The sequence below is a fragment of the Diabrotica virgifera genome, chromosome 10 (assembly GCF_917563875.1).
Source record: "Diabrotica virgifera virgifera chromosome 10, PGI_DIABVI_V3a".
NCBI classification, from domain to species: Eukaryota; Metazoa; Arthropoda; class Insecta; order Coleoptera; family Chrysomelidae; genus Diabrotica; species Diabrotica virgifera.
Window position 1 is genome coordinate 136,460,136 of NC_065452.1, and position 19,946 is coordinate 136,480,081.

Here is a 19,946-nt window from a genome sequence, read left to right on the forward strand (position 1 = left end):
ATGAATGTCCCGGTATATGCCATTTCCGTGTTATCTACAAAATGTTTGTCGTGGCAGATAACAAACAATAATAATGTAAACTTTCTCATATCTGGTTTATGAGTCAACTTAAGAAGCCGAATTTTACAACTGTCCTAATTATAAAAACAAAAAGATTTCAAGATTTTTATTTTATCATCACAAACATTTGCTTGGGGATTGTAAACAACTTTGAAAATTTTCTACCTGTTGAGATCCTACCAGATATATGCCATAGTTATGTCTTGAATGTTTTTGCTGGTTTGGAATTGACACAAATTTTAATTTGATTACTTAGTTGAAATTAGAACAAAATTTTGAATAGTACGTATACTATTAAATTTAACATATCTACAAGTGTATATTTCCCAAAAAATTGATACTTAGGATTAAGATCGTTTAAAGAATTTTATAGGAGAAACAGGGAGATTATTTTAGCAACGGATACCAAAGCATAGAAGACAGTTCCGATCAGACACGGAAAACATTTTAAAAACCTGTATATCCCTTAAAGCATTTAAAGTACAAAACAAAATTCGAATTCAAAACGCACTAACAGATACAATCCATGTTAGAACGGCAGGGAGATGTCCTATCCTGTATTCTATTCAATATCACATTAGAGAAAATAATTAGAGAGTCAAAAGTCAACACCAGAGGAAAAATAATAACAAAAAGTGTACAAATATTGGACTTTGCAGATGATGTTGATATCATACTAGACGCCAAAGAGGAAGCATTTAGTGCGATAGAAAGAGCGGCACAAAACAGTGGCCTAAACATTAATGAAATAAAAACCAAATAGATGAAGGCCAGCATATCGACAGGCCAAAGAAACCTACAGAATCTGACAATATGAGACTATAACATCGAAAACGTGAAAATTTTTACATATCTAGGTTCACTAGTTACCGCAGATAATAATGTCAGTGAAGATGTTAAGAGAAGAATAGATATTGCTAATAAAACATATAATGAACTAATTAAACATCTAAGATCTAACAACATCACAAGAAAAACCAAATGCAAAATATACAAAACCCTGATAAAACCCGTCCTTATATATGGATCAGAGACATGGACACTGACGAAAAGCGATGAGAACCTATTATTGGACACATATATAAGGGGGTGAAAGAAAATGACGTATGGCACAGAAGATATAATGTTGAACTATACGCAGCATACAACGAACCCGACGTCATAACCTCCCTAAAGATCGGACGTCTGCGCTGGATGGGCCATGCTGAACGGATGTTGGAGACTGAAACACCAAAACATATAGGCAGACACCAGTAGGGAGAAGGTCCAAGGGAAGACCCAAACTTAGATACATGGAACAAGTGGAACAAGATCTGAAAACACTTGAGATTACCCAATGGAAGAACAAAGCAAGGAACAGAACAGAATGGCGGAAAATTCTAGAACAAGCCAGGACCCAAAAAGGGTTGTCGAGCTACTGATAATGATGATATCCCTTGAAGAGCCAATAATGAGCATTTTCAATTTATATATTTTTATTCATAAGAATCTGTATCACATTATAGTGTGTAATGCAAAAAAGAAATGAAAACAATAAGGGCTCAAACAAGAAAAAAGTATTTGCAATGTCTAGGCACAGAATTCGCCGATGATATAGCAATAATAGCGAGAAGCAAACAGGAAGTGATACGATAACTAAAGAATAATAAGAAAAAGTCATAAAAAAGGATTACATAATAATGACATAAAAACAAAATATTATAATATAGAATGCACAAGCCAAGAATATGTAACAGAAAAATATTTAACAGTACAAACAAATAATAATACGTATTTGAGGTAGTTGAAAGGTTCGTATATGTAAGAATCATTATTATAAAACGAAAACCAAATATAGAAGATGCAATCGAACATAGACTAATGAAAGCAAACAAGTGTGTTTATGTACAAAATAGGTAACTAAGAAAGAAAACCATATCAAGAGGTGCCAAATTAAGAATATACAGAACGCTAATTAGGCCTATTATGGTAACATATGCATGTAAAAATGAAAACAGTTCTCTGCAACAAAGACCTTAGTTTAGAACTGAGAGTAAGAGCTTTGAGATGCTACGTGTTCTCGATACTACAATATGGACTTGAAAGCTGGACATTAAAGCAAGAACACATAAATAAGCTATAGTCACTTGAAATGTGGTGTTACAGAAATATGCTTAGAATAGCATGGACACAGAGGAAAACAAACACGGAAGTATTGCGAGAAATGGGTAAAGAATGCGAAATAATAAACACAATAAAAATAAGAAAGTTACAATATCTGGGACACGTAATGAGGGGACCGCGATATGAAATGCTAAGACTGATAATACAGGGAAAGATAAGAGGCGGAAGGAGTATAGGAAGAAGGAGAGTGTCATGGTTAAAGAATTTAAGAGACTGGTTTAGATGCAGTTCTATAGAACTCTTTAGAGCAGCGGTGGATAGAGTAAAGATAGTGATGATGATATCAAACCTCCGATTGGGGGACGGCACTTGAAGAAGAACATATGCATCAGAGAAATGGACATTAAATAAAAACACAAAAAGAAATGGTGTAGATATGGAACGAGAAGTACCAAGGAAAATATTTGGAGGAAAAATGGAGAAGGGAGTTTGGATCAGAAGGGCAAATGAAGATCTGAGAGAGTTATATGGGGAGCCCAGCACACTAGGGGTAATAAGAACCAACGACTAAGATGGCTAGAAAACATATAAAGGATGTCAGAGCACAGATAACTGAATATGCTACCAAAGCATACAGACGTGAGATATAAATATTCTTTGTTGTTACTGTCAAGTATCATAGGAAGACGTAAGAGAAAAGGATGAACTAGAATAAGGTGGAAAATGGATGTAGAAGATGATCTAGAAACGCTTAACATAACAAATTGGAGGATGAAATTAATGGACAAGAAGAGATGGAGAAGAATGGTCTTGATTGACTATGGCCCATAGTTTATACTAGGTTCTCTACGCGCTAATTATTATTATTAATATATTGATGAACTGTAAAAACACCAAAGCGACTTTTGATCATAAAAACCTATAAAGTCCGTTAAAAGAAAACCTTAAATATTACTATAATGAGAAATACATACTAAAATATTCTCCGTTTTCTCCTACTGTCATAAATCTAAAAATTAGAAATATTGACTGTTTGCTAATGAGACTTTACCAATTGGGCTTATTTGCTAAAGGTATTGTAGATTGTAATCAAATATTTGTTTCAACCCTCCACTTAGGATTCCGGCAAAAAAAATTTATAGACTTGCGAATTGGATTTCCTGTGTAGCTTAGCTACTAGTACTTCATAAAGTCCCTTTTCAGGTAAAAGTTTTGAGATATTTCACGTCTATCTACAAGAGAGTGATTTTGAGGGTCACTAATACTTATATTTATTTATATACATGTGATTGTCTTATTGCCTAAACGACATTAAAGACAAAATCTTGAGCTTTGGCAAGTGTTAAAGATTCTTTTTTATTTACAAATCAAAGACTAGATCTACTCATCAAAAAACATATTACACAATACACAACATAATATAATAGATAACTTGCCAAAACAATTTAAGATTTAATCAGTTTCTAACACAATCGTGGAAAGACAGTTGCGACAGATTAAAAAAAAAGCAAATTGAAGAATAACCAGACTGGGAAGAACATCTATGACAAGTTACCTTTAAGAGGAATATAGAAAGTGAAGGTTGAAAATTAATACAGCTAAAACTGAGTATCTCCCAATATTGACATAATTACGCCCTATGCCCAATACACCTTGGATGTGGTTTTCCTTGACACCTTGGATAAAGTACCTTCTTTGGACTGGTTTTCGCACCGACAAAGAAAGATGAACAGGAAATAAAAAGAAGATTAACGCAAGCTAGAAGAAGGACAGGCTGTTTGACCAACCCTAGAGTCAAGAAATATCAGAAAGAAGAAAATATTACTCTCATATACAATATGAAACTCTTATTAAAAGTAGTATGGTACACGGAAGAACAGAAGAATGTCTCAGGAGAATAGGACTGGCATGGGTGGTTTACAGAAAACTGACGGAAGTCATTAGATCAGATATTCCCAAGTGCATACAGGGAATACAGTTCTAACGTATGAAGCGGAAACATTGACCCTTACCAGAAAAGTAATCAATAAAATACAAGTAGTACAGAGAGCAATGGAGGGATCAATGTTGAATATACTCCTCAGATATAGAGTTCCAAATAAAATAGGGGAAAACTGGTGTTACGGACGCAGTTAATTGAATTACAACGCTGAAATGGAACTAGGCGGGACATGTTGCCAGATTCAGAGATGGAAGAGGGACAAAGAGAATTCTAGAATGGAGACCAAGACACGATGCTTATCGTAATCGAGGACGTCCTCCAATAAGGTGGTACCATCCAGTACAATTGGATTCACGGTGCCCATGACCGGATGCAATGGAATTTTTATTTACGGGAGGCCTATGTCCCGCAGTGGACTTAAAACAGCTAATTATGATGATAATGATGTTACACGGAGCAGAAACTTGGAGAGACGTTAGAGAGAATAATGAAAGAAAGCTATGGGAAAGCAACTGATATGGTACAGATACAGAGGTACAGAGGATGAAACAAACATACCTACAAGATTCCCGAAAAAGATTATGGAATGGGTTCCAAAGAAAAGGGAGACCTCAAAAATTCTGGATAGAAATAGGAACGAAGATATCAAATGGCACAGTGGCAAAGGCAAAGGATAATGAAGTAAAAGAAGCGATAAAAATGGAACGAACTAATACTATTCCCTGATTTTACCTTACCCTATCTTAACTTTACATATTGTCACAGTATTGTCTTCCATTATTACCTTACCCTATGTTAAATTTACAATGAGCTCATTGTAATATTTTTTAACGCCAACCGTCACTAAAGTCATTCATTATTGTACTCATTTGCCGCCATTTGCGGCAGTAAAGTAACACTTTATTGTACTGAAAGAAGAATTTTACTTTACCTACCTCGATTAATCGGAATTAAATGTAAGTGGTCGATGGCAGTAATCGATTATTTATTTGAGTTAACTTACAATTTATTTACTTTAATTATTAAAAATATTGTACAAAATTTATGACATTGTTAATTTAATTGATGTTGAAAAGTGAAATTCTGCAGTATTTTGTAATTATATTCATATAAAATAAATCAAACTTTACCGATTTAGAATTTTCATTATTGATAACTTGGGGTTCAAATGGGGTAGGGGTTCAAATGGGGTAGTGAAGCGCAATACATGATGCTGTTTCCAGTTAGCATCTCTAGCCTCTCCTACTCAATTCCTATCCTCACCTCCACGAAGTGTGGCTTAGGCTGCACGGGGGAAACTTCGGAGAACCTGAGCAACCTTGCTGGAGATTGGGTAACCAACCCCAGTGGAAGGTAGGGTCAGGGCTGACGAGGAAGGGAGAAATGGTCCTCCGAAAAGGGGGTTTTGCTATGGACCAGCAACACATACAAGGAAAAAGAAAGACGCTACGAATCAAATACTGTTGCCTCGGAATAGACATGAAACACGGATTAGACCCAAGCTACGAAATAAGGACATTCTTTTAGGCACATGGAACGTGCTAAGCTGGTTCAGGCCCGGAATTGCAACACATGCCATAAAACAGCTTCAAAAATATAAGATGGACGTAACAGCGATCCAGGAAATGAGATGGACAGGATCGGGAAGCCTGCAAATGGAAAATTCCCTGGTTTTCTGGTCAGGAGAAGAGGAAAGGCACGAATTTGGATGTGGGTTTGTAGTTAACGGAAAACTCAAGTCTGCCATAATTGATTTCAAACCAATCAACAAGCGCATGTGTTCTCCAAGGCTTAAAGGAAAATGGTTTAACCTAACCCTCTTCTCAACCCACGCACCAACTGAAGAAGCAAATGAAGACGATAAGGAGGAATTTTATGAAATTCTAAAACAACAGTACAGAATGGCACCCAGACACGACGTCAAAATCATACTGGGAGACTTCAATGCCAAACTAGGTAAAGAGGACCATCTTAGAGCGGTGATCGGTACACATAGCTTACACGATAACACCAATGATAACGGATCAAGATTGGCAGAGTTCGCTGTAGCCAACAATACGGTAGTGAAAACTACACAGTTCCAAAGGAAAAATATACATAAAGTAACCTGGGTGTCAAATGACGGAATCACACGAAACCAGATAGACCACGTGCTCATCGACGGAAGACACTCTAGCAATATCACACAGTTTAAGGGGAGCAGAAAGTGACTCTGACCACTTCCTGGTCAGAATAAAAATGAGAACAAGGCTAAACACGAGACATCCAAAGCAACGCCAACAAGGAAACAGATGGGACATTTCAAGGCTCGATCTACCTGATAATGAACGCCAATATCAGTCACTGATCCAAAATAAATTGCAGACAATGGAAGAAGAAGAGACATCAACACCAGAATTGACCATAGACCAGAAATTTCAAAATATAACAAACGCCATAGAAAGCGCCGCAGCGGAAACGATAGGGAAACAAAAGAATAACAAGAAGAAAAACCAGTGGTTTGACCAGGAGTGCGAACAAAGCTTACAGCAGAAAGCAATCAAGAGGCTGGAGCTACTAACGCGACCTACAGAAGAGAACAGGGAAGACTACAACAGAGTAAGGATTCAAACGAGAAGACTTTTGAGAAGAAAAAAGAAACAGTACCTAGAAGCACGAATACAGCAACTCGAGGAGGAACATAGAACCGGTCAGTCTAGACAGTTTTATAGGGACATAAAAACAATGACGGGCAACATGATCAACAGCCCAAGATTTATAAAAGACGATGCAGGACAATTGCTCACTGACGACGAAGAGATAAGCCGCCAATGGAGAAAGTATTTTGAGCAACTCTTAAATACAGAAAACCCAACAACGACAGGGCAACAAAGACAGTACCAGTTAGCCGAACCTGAAATACAAGGGCCCACACTAGCTGAAGTAAAGTCCGCAATTTCGTCCCTAAAAAACCATAAAGCCCCAGGCCCAGACGGCATACAGGCGGAACTACTAAAAAAAGGGGGAGACAAACTACATCTTGAGATATATCATCTTATAAGAGAAGTCTGGGAAAGAGAAGAAATACCGAAACACTGGCATGAAAGCCATATAATACCTATTCACAAGAAGGGAGACAAACAAATATGTCGGAACTATAGAGGAATATCGTTAATTAATACAACATACAAGATTATATCCATAATACTGTTTAGAAGATTAACTCCATACGCAGAGGAAATAATAGGCGACTACCAAAGCGGATTCAGACCGGGAAGGTCGACTATAGACCAGATCTTCGTCCTACGCCAGGTGTTGGAAAAAAAACTGGGAATTCAACCGCGATGTACACCAAATCTTCATGGACTTCAAACAAGCTTACGATTCTGTTAGCAGAGAAGCATTGTGGGAGACTATGGTAGAAATGGGAGTACCTGGAAAACTGGTACGATTAGCAAAGGTGAGCACGGAGAACGCTTCCGCACGAATCAGAGTTGGCAGCAACACGTCGGAGGAATTCCTCATTGACACCGGACTTAGACAATGAGATCCTCTCGCCCCCCTGCTGTTTAACTTCGCACTGGAACATGCAGTAAGGAAAGCTCAGCCACAACTGACAAACGGATTTGTCGCCCAAGGATCAAAAATACTATTAGCCTTTGCGGATGACGTGGACACAATTGCACAATCCACCAGAGATGCAAAAGAAGCTTTCACCCTATTCGAGAACGGAGCCAAGGAAGTTGGTCTTAAGGTCAACGAGGACAAGACCAAGTACATGGTGGTTACGAAGAACCCAAGACCAAGGGTTAGACAAAACGTAACAATTAATGAATACAATTTTGAAGTCGTCAAAGAATTTAAGTACTTGGGAGCGATCATAACATCTGAAAATAACTATGAAAAGGACGTGGCAGCCAGGATTATTGCAGGAAACAGGGCATATTACTCGTTAAGGACCCTACTTAAATCAAAAATACTCTCAAGACCAGCAAAAATAAGAGTACATAAGACAATAATTCGTCCCACAATAACGTATGAAAGCGAAACCTGGACTCTGAATCAGCGGGAAACAACAAAATTACTGGTACTTGAAAGAAAGATACTGCGGACTATCTATGGGCCTTGCAGAGAAGAGACAACAGGAGAATGGAGAAGAAGACACAATGATGAACTCCAGACAGTATACGGAGATGAAAACATAGTACGCTACATTAAATCAAAAAGAATACGATGGGCGGGTCACGTACTAAGATCAAGTGACGAAAGACTTCTAAACGCCACATTCTGGGAAAGACCCGATGGAAAAAGGTCAGTTGGTCGCCCAAGAAAGAGATGGAAGGACGCAGTAGCCAGCGATCTACGCAAAATGGGAGTACAGCAATGGGAAATAGCTGCTCAGGACCGACAACAATGGAGGGAAATAGTAAACGCGGCCAAGACTCACACAGAGTTGTAGAGCCAAATGATGATGATGATTATTGATAACTATCGATTAAAAATCGAAAGCAGCCATCATGCAGAAGTCACCTGTTATCACTGTCATGAAATTTTTACGTCTAAAATTTTAAAAAAATTCTTAAATTATAAATTGTAAGTAAGTATTAAAACCAATATCAAATTGCTGGCGAGAAAATTTTGTATGCACCACGTCAGTAAAGACTCTTTATTGAACTCGTCTGTTATTCGCCTAGCTCGCTAGGCTCGCTCGGCTCATAATATCAGACTCGTTCGATAAAGAGTAACTTTACTGACTTGGTACATAAACAACTATTATTTTTGTCCTATCCTATATTAAATTTACATTTAGGCCTTTGGATAACTAATAATACCTTACTCTATTAGCACCTTTTCCTATTTTAAACTTAAAGATGAGACTATAGTCTCATAGACTATGATATGACTATATCTATATCTCATATTTACATTTCACATCATAGTCGTATTACGTATTATTGTCATACTTTATGTTATATTTACATTAATTTAAGCTTGTAATCACAATTCCTATTAGCACCTTGCCCCCCTTAAAATTTAAATATGAGATCGTAGTACTAGGGGGACTATAGTAGTGCCAGCTTTCTAAAAGACTGATTAATATTTAGCTCAGGCTAGTGCCATTGTTTGAGACGTGAAATTTTATAAACAAGGGATCATTTCATAAAAGAGGTAGATCCCATGTTTATGGAATTCCACACCTTGAACAATAGCACCACGCTGAGCTAAATATTAATCTCTTAGATATCTTTTATATGAAATTGTAATTATTTTTCCCAGTAGCACCGTTTTTAAATTTAACTATGAGGTCAGAGTGGTATTACCTATTATTACCTTATCCTATCTTAAATTTACATTTAGCTAGAGTATTATTCTATAGCTATAGGTTATAGTGTTATATAGTAACGTACCCTAATTTCATATTTACAGATGAGATCATAGCTGTTATTTACTATGTATTATTACATTACCCTGTTATTATCTTTACCTTATCTTATATTTACGTAAAATATCGTCAAAATCATTCTCTGGAGAGTGTGGTTAAACAGAAAAATAATTTCTACAAAATTAGTCCATATTCATATCATCCCTGTTCTAAAAAACCAAAGACAAAGAAAAATTTGAATAAAATATGGCTTGCGATGTAAACTACGTGGCAAATTTTCAAAAGTTTTGCTTATGGCTCCGATTATATTTAAAATATATTTATTATTATTTAAGCGTTTGTATAACGATGATAATAGTCTTATTTCCTAGTTTACTGCAAATAGGTTTATTTTGGCTCAGGATGCTTAAAATATATGATAAAATCATGAGAAATAATAAAGCGATAGAATATAAGAACAAGAAAATGAAACCAAAGCAATACAAACATAATAAAGTATCTAGGAGAAAAATAGGGCAAAATAGCTATAATACGATCTATTAATACTTAAGCAATTGCAAAAGCCATGCATAAAGAGGAAAAAATAAACGGTTCGCGAATTAAAAAAATGGCAACATTATAATCAACAGCTTTCTTTACGTCTATAACATGAAAATAAGAATATGAATTTACTTTTTACATAAAGTATTCTCTGCAACTTTATGGAAATAAAATGGCTTCTAAATAAATTGAATATGCTTTTATTATTACACTTAGTGCTTATAAAATTGTAGTTAAGTTATGTATGTATAATAATAAACAATATATAATAAATAGTTAGTTACATCAATAACCCTGATACAATTTCCTTCAATATTACCACTACAATATAATTAAGCAATTTTGATATTCCCTTAAGAGATTCGTAACTTAAACAAAGAATTTGCAGTTTTGGAGCCAGGGGAGGGGGTTAAGTATGCACTTTTATATCCCCTGAGTATCCATTTTTTTATGTTTTTTTTTTGTGCCGATTGGACTTTTCGAGGGTACCAGGCAGAAAGCCCGTCAGATAATATTTATTTATTTATTTATTTATTTATTTATTTATTTATTTATTTATTTATTTATTTATTTATTTATTTATTTATTTATTTATTTATTTATTTATTTATTTATTTATTTATTTATTTATTTATTTATTTATTTATTTATTTATTTATTTATTTATTTATTTATTTATTTATTTCATTTAATTAAAATTTACCTAATGGAATTTATAGAACAACTCAAAAACAACATTTATAGTAAAATGGTCGTTTTGAGTTTATTAATTTTATAATATTTATTTAACTTTATAATCGTTATCTATTTAATTAATTAATTAATTAATTTATTTTATTTATTTAAAATTTAACTAACGGAAATTATAGAACAACTCGAAAGCAACATTATTTATAAAATGTGTTGAGTTTATTGCTTAATTTTGTTTAAAGCTCTTAACAAATTAATTTGCAATTTTTTAGTGAAATTTTTAATGTTTAATACCTATAACTTATTTATTAATAAAGATAAAGTAATGTGCCAAAGTTTTTTAAAAGCTGCAATAATTACCTTTAAAACGAGGGGGTTTTGATAGTTAATCGCAAGTATGAAAGCTGAGCTATACTTGGAAAAACCCCATCGAATGCCTATTTTGTTTTTCACGAAATTTATAATAAGTAACTCAGATTCTAACAATCGGATCAAAGTTTATCAAACACCATTTTTTCAAAAGGACCAATTTTCATTTGGGTGAAATTAAATATCTTTAATAGTTTAGATCAGTTACATAATTAAATTGTTAATATCAAATTATCTGCAAGGTTTTTAGCAAGGTACCCTCGAAATCGAATCTACGCACCAAAAAACATAAAAAGGACATAAAGGACGTAAGGACGCAAGGACATAAAAATACATATTCAACACCCCTGGCTCTTACATTATCCTGCATGATGCATATTTGTGAAATTTTAAACATTTAGGGTTTTGCATGTTCGAACCTGCCAATCGTGATGTCTTCGTGATTTTATATAACTTTTGAAAGCGTATTTCATTTAGTTTACTGGATTTATTGGCATTTAGTGAGTTCGATTCACTAGAAAGTTGCTTTAATTCAAGTAGGGAATATCTTAGGCGAATATACAATACAGAAACTTATTTTCTACTTACACTGATTTTAATTTTGTTTAGAGTCTGTTTAGACGAATCTGCACAAAGCTGTGTAGAACTCCTGAAGGAAGGCCAGCATCTGGTTAACATGTGGCCTTTCTGCTGGATGGTGGGCCCAACAGTAGTTCATTAAAGCAAAACTGAAATGAAAAAATTATGTTGTAAATAGAACAGAATAATATGTCATCGTTTAGATTTCCAATCCAGAAATCAGATTTTTACACTAAACGAAATCCAGACTACTTGCTATGAACATAAGGTATTCCTTCCTAGATTTTAAACAAGCGTATGATAGGTTAATAAGGAATAAAATGTATGAAGCACTGAGCTCCTTGGGCATACCCGAAAAACTGATTAGGTTAATATATATACAGGGTGTAACGAAAATACAGGTCATAAATTACATCACACATTCTGAGACCAAAAATAGTTCGAAAGAACCTAATTTACCTTAGTACAAATATGCACATAAAAAAAGTTACAGCCCTTTGAAGTTACAAAATGAAAATAGATTTTTTCGAATATATCGAAAACTATTAGAGATTTTTTATTGAAAATGGATATGTGGCATTCTTATGGCAGGAGCATCTTAAAAAATATTTATAGTGAAATTTGTGCACCCCGTAAAAATTTTATGGGGGTTTGGTTCCCTTAAACCCCCCCAAACTTTTGGGTACGTTCCAATTAAATTATTATTGTAGTACCATTAGTTAAATTCAATATTTATAAAACTTTTTTGCCTCCTAATATTTTTTCGATAAGGCAGTTTTTATCGAGTTGTGGCTTCTTTTTTAATATGTTTAGATAAAAATTTTATGGGGGTTTTGTTCCTTTAAACCCCCCAAATGTTTGTGTATGTTCCAATTATACTTTTACTGCGGTACCATTAGTTAAACACAGTGTTTTTAAAACTTTTTTGCCTGTTTGTATTTTTTCGAGAAGGCACTTTTTATCGAGATATTTCTTCTTTTTTAATATCGTTCAATATATACCTAAAAATGTAAATCTTAAATAAATTTTCATATTATTACCAAGTCTCCATAATCGTGCTTAGCCATATACAAATATGTGGTGGATTTGACAAGTATTCAAAATATCTCGATAAAAACTGACTTTTCGAAAAAGTATTAAGAGGTAAAAAAGTTTTTAAATTATTGTGTTTAACTAATGGTACTACAATAATAATTAAATTGGAACGTACACAAAAGTTTGGGGGGGTTTAAAGGAACAAAACCCCCATAAAATTTTTATGGGGTGTCCAAATTTCACTATAATTTTTTCTTAAGATGCTACTACCATAAGAATGCCACATGTCTATTTTCAATAAAAGATCTCTAATAGTTTTCGATATATTGGAAAAAATTTATTTTCATTTTGTAACTTCAAAGGGCTGTAACTTTTTTTATGTGCACATTTGTACTAAGGTAAGTTAGGTACAATCGAACTATTTTTGGTCCCAGAATATGTGATTAAATTTATGACCTGTATTTTTGTTACACCCTGTATAATACAGGCCTTATACATATATCCACTACAGGCCTTAGAGGACCTTGGCTTCGATAGTCTTGACTAATTTCTTCCACTTTTTGCGGTCCCTGTACTCCAGTCTCTTGTACCCATTTCTTCTAGGTCAGTCCGGACGGCATCAAACCACTTCATTCGTGGTCTCCCTCTTCTTTTCTTCCCTTGTTCTCATGCTGATAAAACTCTTAGGACGTTTCTTTCTTGTGGCATTCGTAAAACATGACCCAACCATCTACCTCTCTGTGTATTTTAGGTTTCTTATACATCTCCATTAGCTCCTGGTTTGTTCTTCTGCGCCATTCCCCGTTAGCCTCCTTTATACCACCAAAAATTGTTCTCAATATTTTTCTCTCCCAAATCTCTAACTTTTTTTCTACTTTATGGTTCATTGTCCAAGTTTCACATGCATACAACACCGTTGGTCTCACTATTGTTTTATACGCTCGGATGTTGGCTGTCCTGGACACGTTTTTTGCCTTCAACAGTGCGTTTAATGAACCTACTGCTTTGCTACCTTTTAATAACCGTTTATCTATCTCTCTCTCTTCGTCTCCTCTATTTGTAACTGTTACTCCAAGGTGCTCAAATTCAGTTACCTTCTCAAATTTATATTCTTTGTCGTTTGTCCTTAGAGTAATCCACTTATTTTCTTCAGCGTTTTCTCCTTTCATTTTATAATATATAAAAAATATATACTGCTGTTTTATAACCATAAAATATTAATATTTTTAACAGTGCAAAATAACACTAGGGTATAAGTTTTTATTAAAATAATCAACAGCGAAAGGCAAAAGTTGGTTGGATATGAAGAGGTTGTGGGGGGAGAGGGAGATCAAGGAGTGGGGCGCCAGAAATATTAATGCCTAGTCGGGTTCAACATATAAATCCGGTCCTAACAATGAACATGAATGTCTGGCCTTTGCTGATGATCTTACTGTTCTAACGCAAACAAGCAAATAATTAAGAAATGTTATGAAAAGATTAGAAAAGGAGGCAAAATATTTTGACATAGAAATAAACCAAAAAAAGTCCAAAGTACAAGATACCGACTCGGAAATACAGAGCAAAAAGAAGAGGGACAGTTTACTTTCATATTACAATGAATCAAGGGAATATAATTTCGAGAGAGTGGTCTTATTATAATGAATCAAGGGAATATAATTTCGAGAGAGTGGTATATGGTTATACATATGTGTGTCTAACATTTGCCAGGAAGTAGAAATCCGCTTACATCGAAACGAAACAAGAGATCTCTTTCAGAAAGTAAAGTTACTGGCTCGGGAATTCAAACCCAGAAATTACGCTATAGAGGATGAGACAGGTAATATGGTAAGCGATATGGATGCGGTTCTGGAGACTTGGAGGAAATACTGCACAGAACTCTATAAAGCTGAAACCTCTAACATTAATCATATAACAGCACTGCAAGTCTCAACAACAACCCTAGAACCAGATATTCTAAGGTCTGAAGTCGATGAAGCCATAAAACACCTTAAAAGAAATAAATCACCTGGTTGCGATGACATCACGGCAGAACTTTTACAGAACATGGGTGAACATGGTCTCCAATTAATGTGGAGACTGTGCAATCATGTATGGAGAATCGGCAAATGGCCCAGTGATTGGTGTACCGCACTATTTACTCCCATTCATAAGAAAGGCGTAACCACAAAATGTAGTAACTACCGAACCATCTCACTAATTTCACACCCAAGTAAAATTCTGTTGAGAATCATCAAGTGTCGCATGCAGACATACCTGGATAGACAAATACCACAAGAACAGGCAGGCTTCGTGAAGGGTAAAGGCACAAGGGAGCAAATTCTTAATATGCGACAACTCATTGAGAAAGCACGAGAATTCAAAATTCCGATGATCATCTGCTTTCTGGATTATCAGAAGGCATTTGACTATGTAGACTGGACAGTTTTGTGGAAAGTTCTACATGAGATGGGGGTTCCTGATCATCTGTCAACTCTGGTGAAAAGCCTATATGAGAACAGTGAAACCAGAATAAGAATTGAAAACCATAAGTCCGATCCTTTTAAAATAGGTAGAGGAGTCCGACAAGGATGTATTCTAACTTTAAGTCTTTTTAATTTCTATGGGGAATATATAATGAGAAAAGCACTCGACAAATTGAATGGCGGTATTTCTATCGCAGGAAAGAAGATCTCAAATCTCAGATATGCAGATGATACAACATTAATAACTGCATCCGAAGAAGAAATGTCCAGCCTGCTGCAGCCAGTGGAAGCCGAAAGCAATAGATGTGGTCTCAAGATCAATAAACAAAAAACAAAAATTATGATAGTAGATTATTCAAATTCACTTCAGACAACAGGAGCATTAGACCAGTTTGAAGTGGTTAACGAGTTCAATTATCTAGGATCCTACATCAGTAATACAGGATCTTGTGAAACAGAAATACGTAGGAGAATAGGCATGGCCAAAAACGCTATGAGTCGATTATCGAAAATCTGGAAAGATCGCTCCTTGTCGAAGAACACCAAAATAAGATTAGTACGTGCCTTAATTTTTCCCATATTTAATTACGGATCCGAAACATGGACCATGAAATCGGATGGCAGAAAAAGGATTGACGCCTTTGAAATGTGGTGCTGGAGAAGACTGCTTCGGATCTCATGGACGGAACACAGAACAAATCACTCAATCCTCCAAGAGCTTAATATTCAGACTCGACTTTCCTCTATTTGCCTCTCCACCGTTTTAAAAATTTTCGGCCATATTGCAAGAAGAAGTGATGATAATCTTGAGAGACTTATAATTTCGGGAAACGTTGAAGGGCGCAGAAGTAGAGGTCGCTCACCTACTCGATGGACGGATCAACTACAGAAAGCCAGTGGAAAAACATTCTCTAAATCCATGAGGGAAGCTCAGGACAGAAGCCGATGGAAAGAGATAGTTGCTCGTATTATAGGGAACCACGACAGTCAGCAATGAGGAAACGACTGAGGAGGAGGAGGTCTTATTATAATGAATCAAGGGAATATAATTTCGAGAGAGTGGTCTATTTTACGTATCTGGGGGTTAATATAAACGAGAAAGGTCAGGAAGAATGGGAACTGAATTGCCACATTGACAAAGAGAAATAAGAAGATGGCAAGCCTAAGACTACTGATGAAACCTCAGCTCAAACTACGTATCGAGAAAAACAAAGCTAAGGATAAAAGAGGTAATAAGGCCACCAGTGACGTGTGAGAGCGAAGTATGGATAATGAAAATGAAAAAAAAAAGCAAATACGGAGAAATTGGGACAGGAAAATGCTCAGAGCTATATATGAAGACGAAAACACGGTGAAAGGTTGAATGCGACGAACAAACAGGGAGCTAGAGGAGCTGTATAACGAACCAAACATCAGTCGCTTTATAAAGGCACAGAGAGTGAGATAGATGGGACACGTGATAAAATGGGGAAAGAAAGAGGATGCCAAAGATGATCCAAAAACGGGGCCCAATCGCGAAAAAAGGAAAGGAAGACCTAGACAAAGCTGGTTTGACTGACAGCGTAGAATAAGATCTCAGAAATGAGGGAATTATTGGTTTGGAAGAAAGAGCAACAAACAGGGATGCATGGAGGATGGAGGAGAATAGTAAGTGAGCATGATTGGACAAGAAGACACCCCACTTAATAAAGTTTTGTAATATATAAGTACAGTAAAACCTCGATATAACGGACCAATTGGGGGAAAGGGTTATCCGTTAAAGCCGAAAGTCCGTTATACAAAAATACGTTTAAAATGAATCAAAAAACTTTTTTTTTGCACTTTCGAAGTTTGTTCTTTTTTATACTATTATTAGAAATATGTCCGCATTATGCTATAATAAAATTTTTATTGAAATTCTTTGTACAATACAGAGACGTTTTAATTTTTTTCACATTTGAGCGGATTTTCTTGTCCGTTATATCCGAAGTCCGTTAAATAGAGGTCCTTTATATCGAGGTTTTACTGTATTATTAACTGAATTTTAGCCCTAGACCTTCAAGAACTGATATTTTTTTCACAAATTGTTTAATGAAAAATTTAGACCACCTTTTAAAGCATTGAAGCTTTTGAAGCCTTTTGAAAAACCCGCATAGTGAAATTAATAATAAATTAAAAAAAAGAATGTGCGTGTACTTTGTACGCACGTAAGAAGTTATACTTCTATTATAATATAATCTAACTTCATATTATGATTTCAAAGAAATCAATATATCTACTTTAAACAGTTTTTTTTTGTATTGTATTTAAATAATAAACTAATTTCAGAAAGAACTAAAAGAATACCAGAAATTAAAAAAAAATATGACTTTGTCCGGATTTGAACGGGGATCTCTCGATCAGCAGGCGAATGCTCTACCGATGAGCTACCACCGTTCTGTATACACACGATCATTTCTCGGACATAATTCCAATCACGGTGACAAATAGATTAATAATTAAAAATAAACATTTTCAATAATATTTATTACGAGGAAGACAAATCCACAGACACAAAAATTATAATAAATATATTTACTAAAAACACTAATAATATATTCTTTTCACGCACACCTTATTTGCGCTACATAACTTAAAAGATCTAGCGACTAATACCGTACTGTCGGTGTGCGCATGCGCCAGGGAATGTCAAAATTCACCCTCGTGCCTAAAGAAGTATAACTTCAAAAAATAGGAGCATATCAAAGGCGGATCCAGGGAGGGGGCCATGGGGGCCATGGCCCCCTCCGAGACTTTAGAATAGTATAAATTTAAATATTTGCAGTTCAAATGTTTTTAATTTCAAACACATATATATGTATAAAATAGGGGATAAATATGTTTTCTGGACTAGAGTTGAAAAAAAAAGAAGTAACGAAAGCTTCAAGAATGACTTTTGGGTTTTTTTATGAATCAAAATGTTGATAATTTTACAAAGTGCCAATTGTTAGAACGATCTTGGCAGCCATCAAAATCGTATAAATTTCCGTATTCTATACACAAAGAATAAAAAAGAAATGAAGCGTTACTTGGGTCACTAGCACTTAGAAAAAAGGAGTTGGTTGGTACATACCTATTTTCGCACAGTCAAAAGGAATTGCTTTACAATTATTACGTTTTATTTTTCTAATGAAAAATATGATCACAATAACGGGATGATAGCCCAAAGCCTTGTCATGAAACCTTTAACATCTTTCGCCAAACTTATGAGCAAAGACGGAGTCATATAAACCCATGAATAAACATCATACCAAAAGAAGTGCGCTCAGGTTGAGCTGGATTTTCTACAAAGTTATCGCAACCCTCAAAAGTCAGTCGTTAAGCAGATAGACTCTCAGAGGCCTAAACAGATACGATTAATAGTAGAGTAGGGTCTATAGTGTTCTTAGGTCGACAAAATATTCCTCTAAGAGACCATCGTGATGATGGCCTTCTGCTTCTGGACGAAGATGTTGGACCTAGCAATGAGTGGAATTGTTAAGGTTTAAAATCGCATCAGGAGATAAGACTCTTAAATAACACCTATCCACAGCATCTTCATGAGCAACATACATTAGTAGCAGCAGTCAAAATCAATTAATAACATGTTGTGGTGAAGAAATAATCGAACAAATCATATTTGACGAAACTACCGCCATATCCTACGTGGAACAGCTTTCTCTAAATTTGAGATACATACATACAACATTCGTGAAGACTTTGTCAAATTCATTGACGCTTATGAGAACCTAAAAATAATTAGTGAAAATCAAGAGAGAGGGAAAGAACAAGGCCTGACAGGAGAAGCATTGGAAAAAATAGTATTAAACTTGTTGAAAGAACTGCACTTGGATCCAAAGAAATGTGTAGAAATCGGTACTATGGCAGGAATGGTGAGTTTAAAGGCACTTTTCACACATGGTAAGGCTAAGGCTCCACGGGCGACAAATTTACGCTAGCAGTAGCCATAAAACGAACTTAAGGTTCCGCTGAACGGAATAGGAATAGCCGAACTAAACCGACTACGCACAAGTCCTGTAGTCGGTTCAGTTCGGCATTCCTATTCCGTTCCGCGGAACCTTAAGTTCGTTTTACGGCTACTTCTAACGTAAATTTGTCGCCCGTGGAGCCTTAGCCTTAAAGTGTGTGAAAAGTGACTTTAAACTCACCATTATAACCTTAATTTTTAAAAATTACCCCCCGTACTTCCGGTACTTCTCCCCAAAAACAATTTATGGCCCCTCCCGAAAATCGGTCATGGATCCGCCCTTGGATCATATAGGTACAATTTTTTTATCCAACTCAAAACAGACACCGCTTGGTCTAATCAGGAATTTCTTTAAAACGTAGAAAGAACTCAGTCCATTTCTTCAACTCTCTACAAGATGTTATTAAATTTTATTTAAATTCGGTGTGAATATAGGGCCATGGTCAGCATGGCCCACAAACGCGTTGTCAGAGAAGCAACGTTGGCTCACTTTCTTTTACTACTTTCATTTTCATTCTCACATAATAACGTTATTTAATATACAAACAATATTTAAGTCGATCAAAGAAATTCATATTTGTTAATATTATGTAAGATTCGGTATTTATAGCTGATTCAGTGGCGTGGTTTTTGGAAATATGTATTTTCTACATTTTGATGATTTAAGAAAGGGAAGATTATAGAAGTCGACAATTATTTACACGACATATTATATCAAATCCATATTTTTTCAGCAACATAAAGTGTGTATATTTTTAAATCTACAACAATTATTTTTAAAATGGTTTTTATTAAAAACAAATCAAAATTTAATGA

The 19,946-nt window shown here is 35.2% G+C and overlaps 1 protein-coding gene across 1 annotated transcript in view; it reads right to left on the reverse strand.

Moving 5' to 3' along the window:
• Positions 1-19,946, reverse strand: part of LOC114330306 (tyrosine-protein kinase RYK-like) — a 548,089-nt gene that overhangs the window by 32,368 nt on the left and 495,775 nt on the right. Inside the window, exon 10 of the mRNA XM_050641415.1 lies at positions 11,655-11,794. Coding sequence (XP_050497372.1) covers positions 11,683-11,794 — 112 coding nt within the window. The 3' untranslated portion in view covers positions 11,655-11,682. The remainder of the gene's footprint in view (positions 1-11,654; positions 11,795-19,946) is intronic.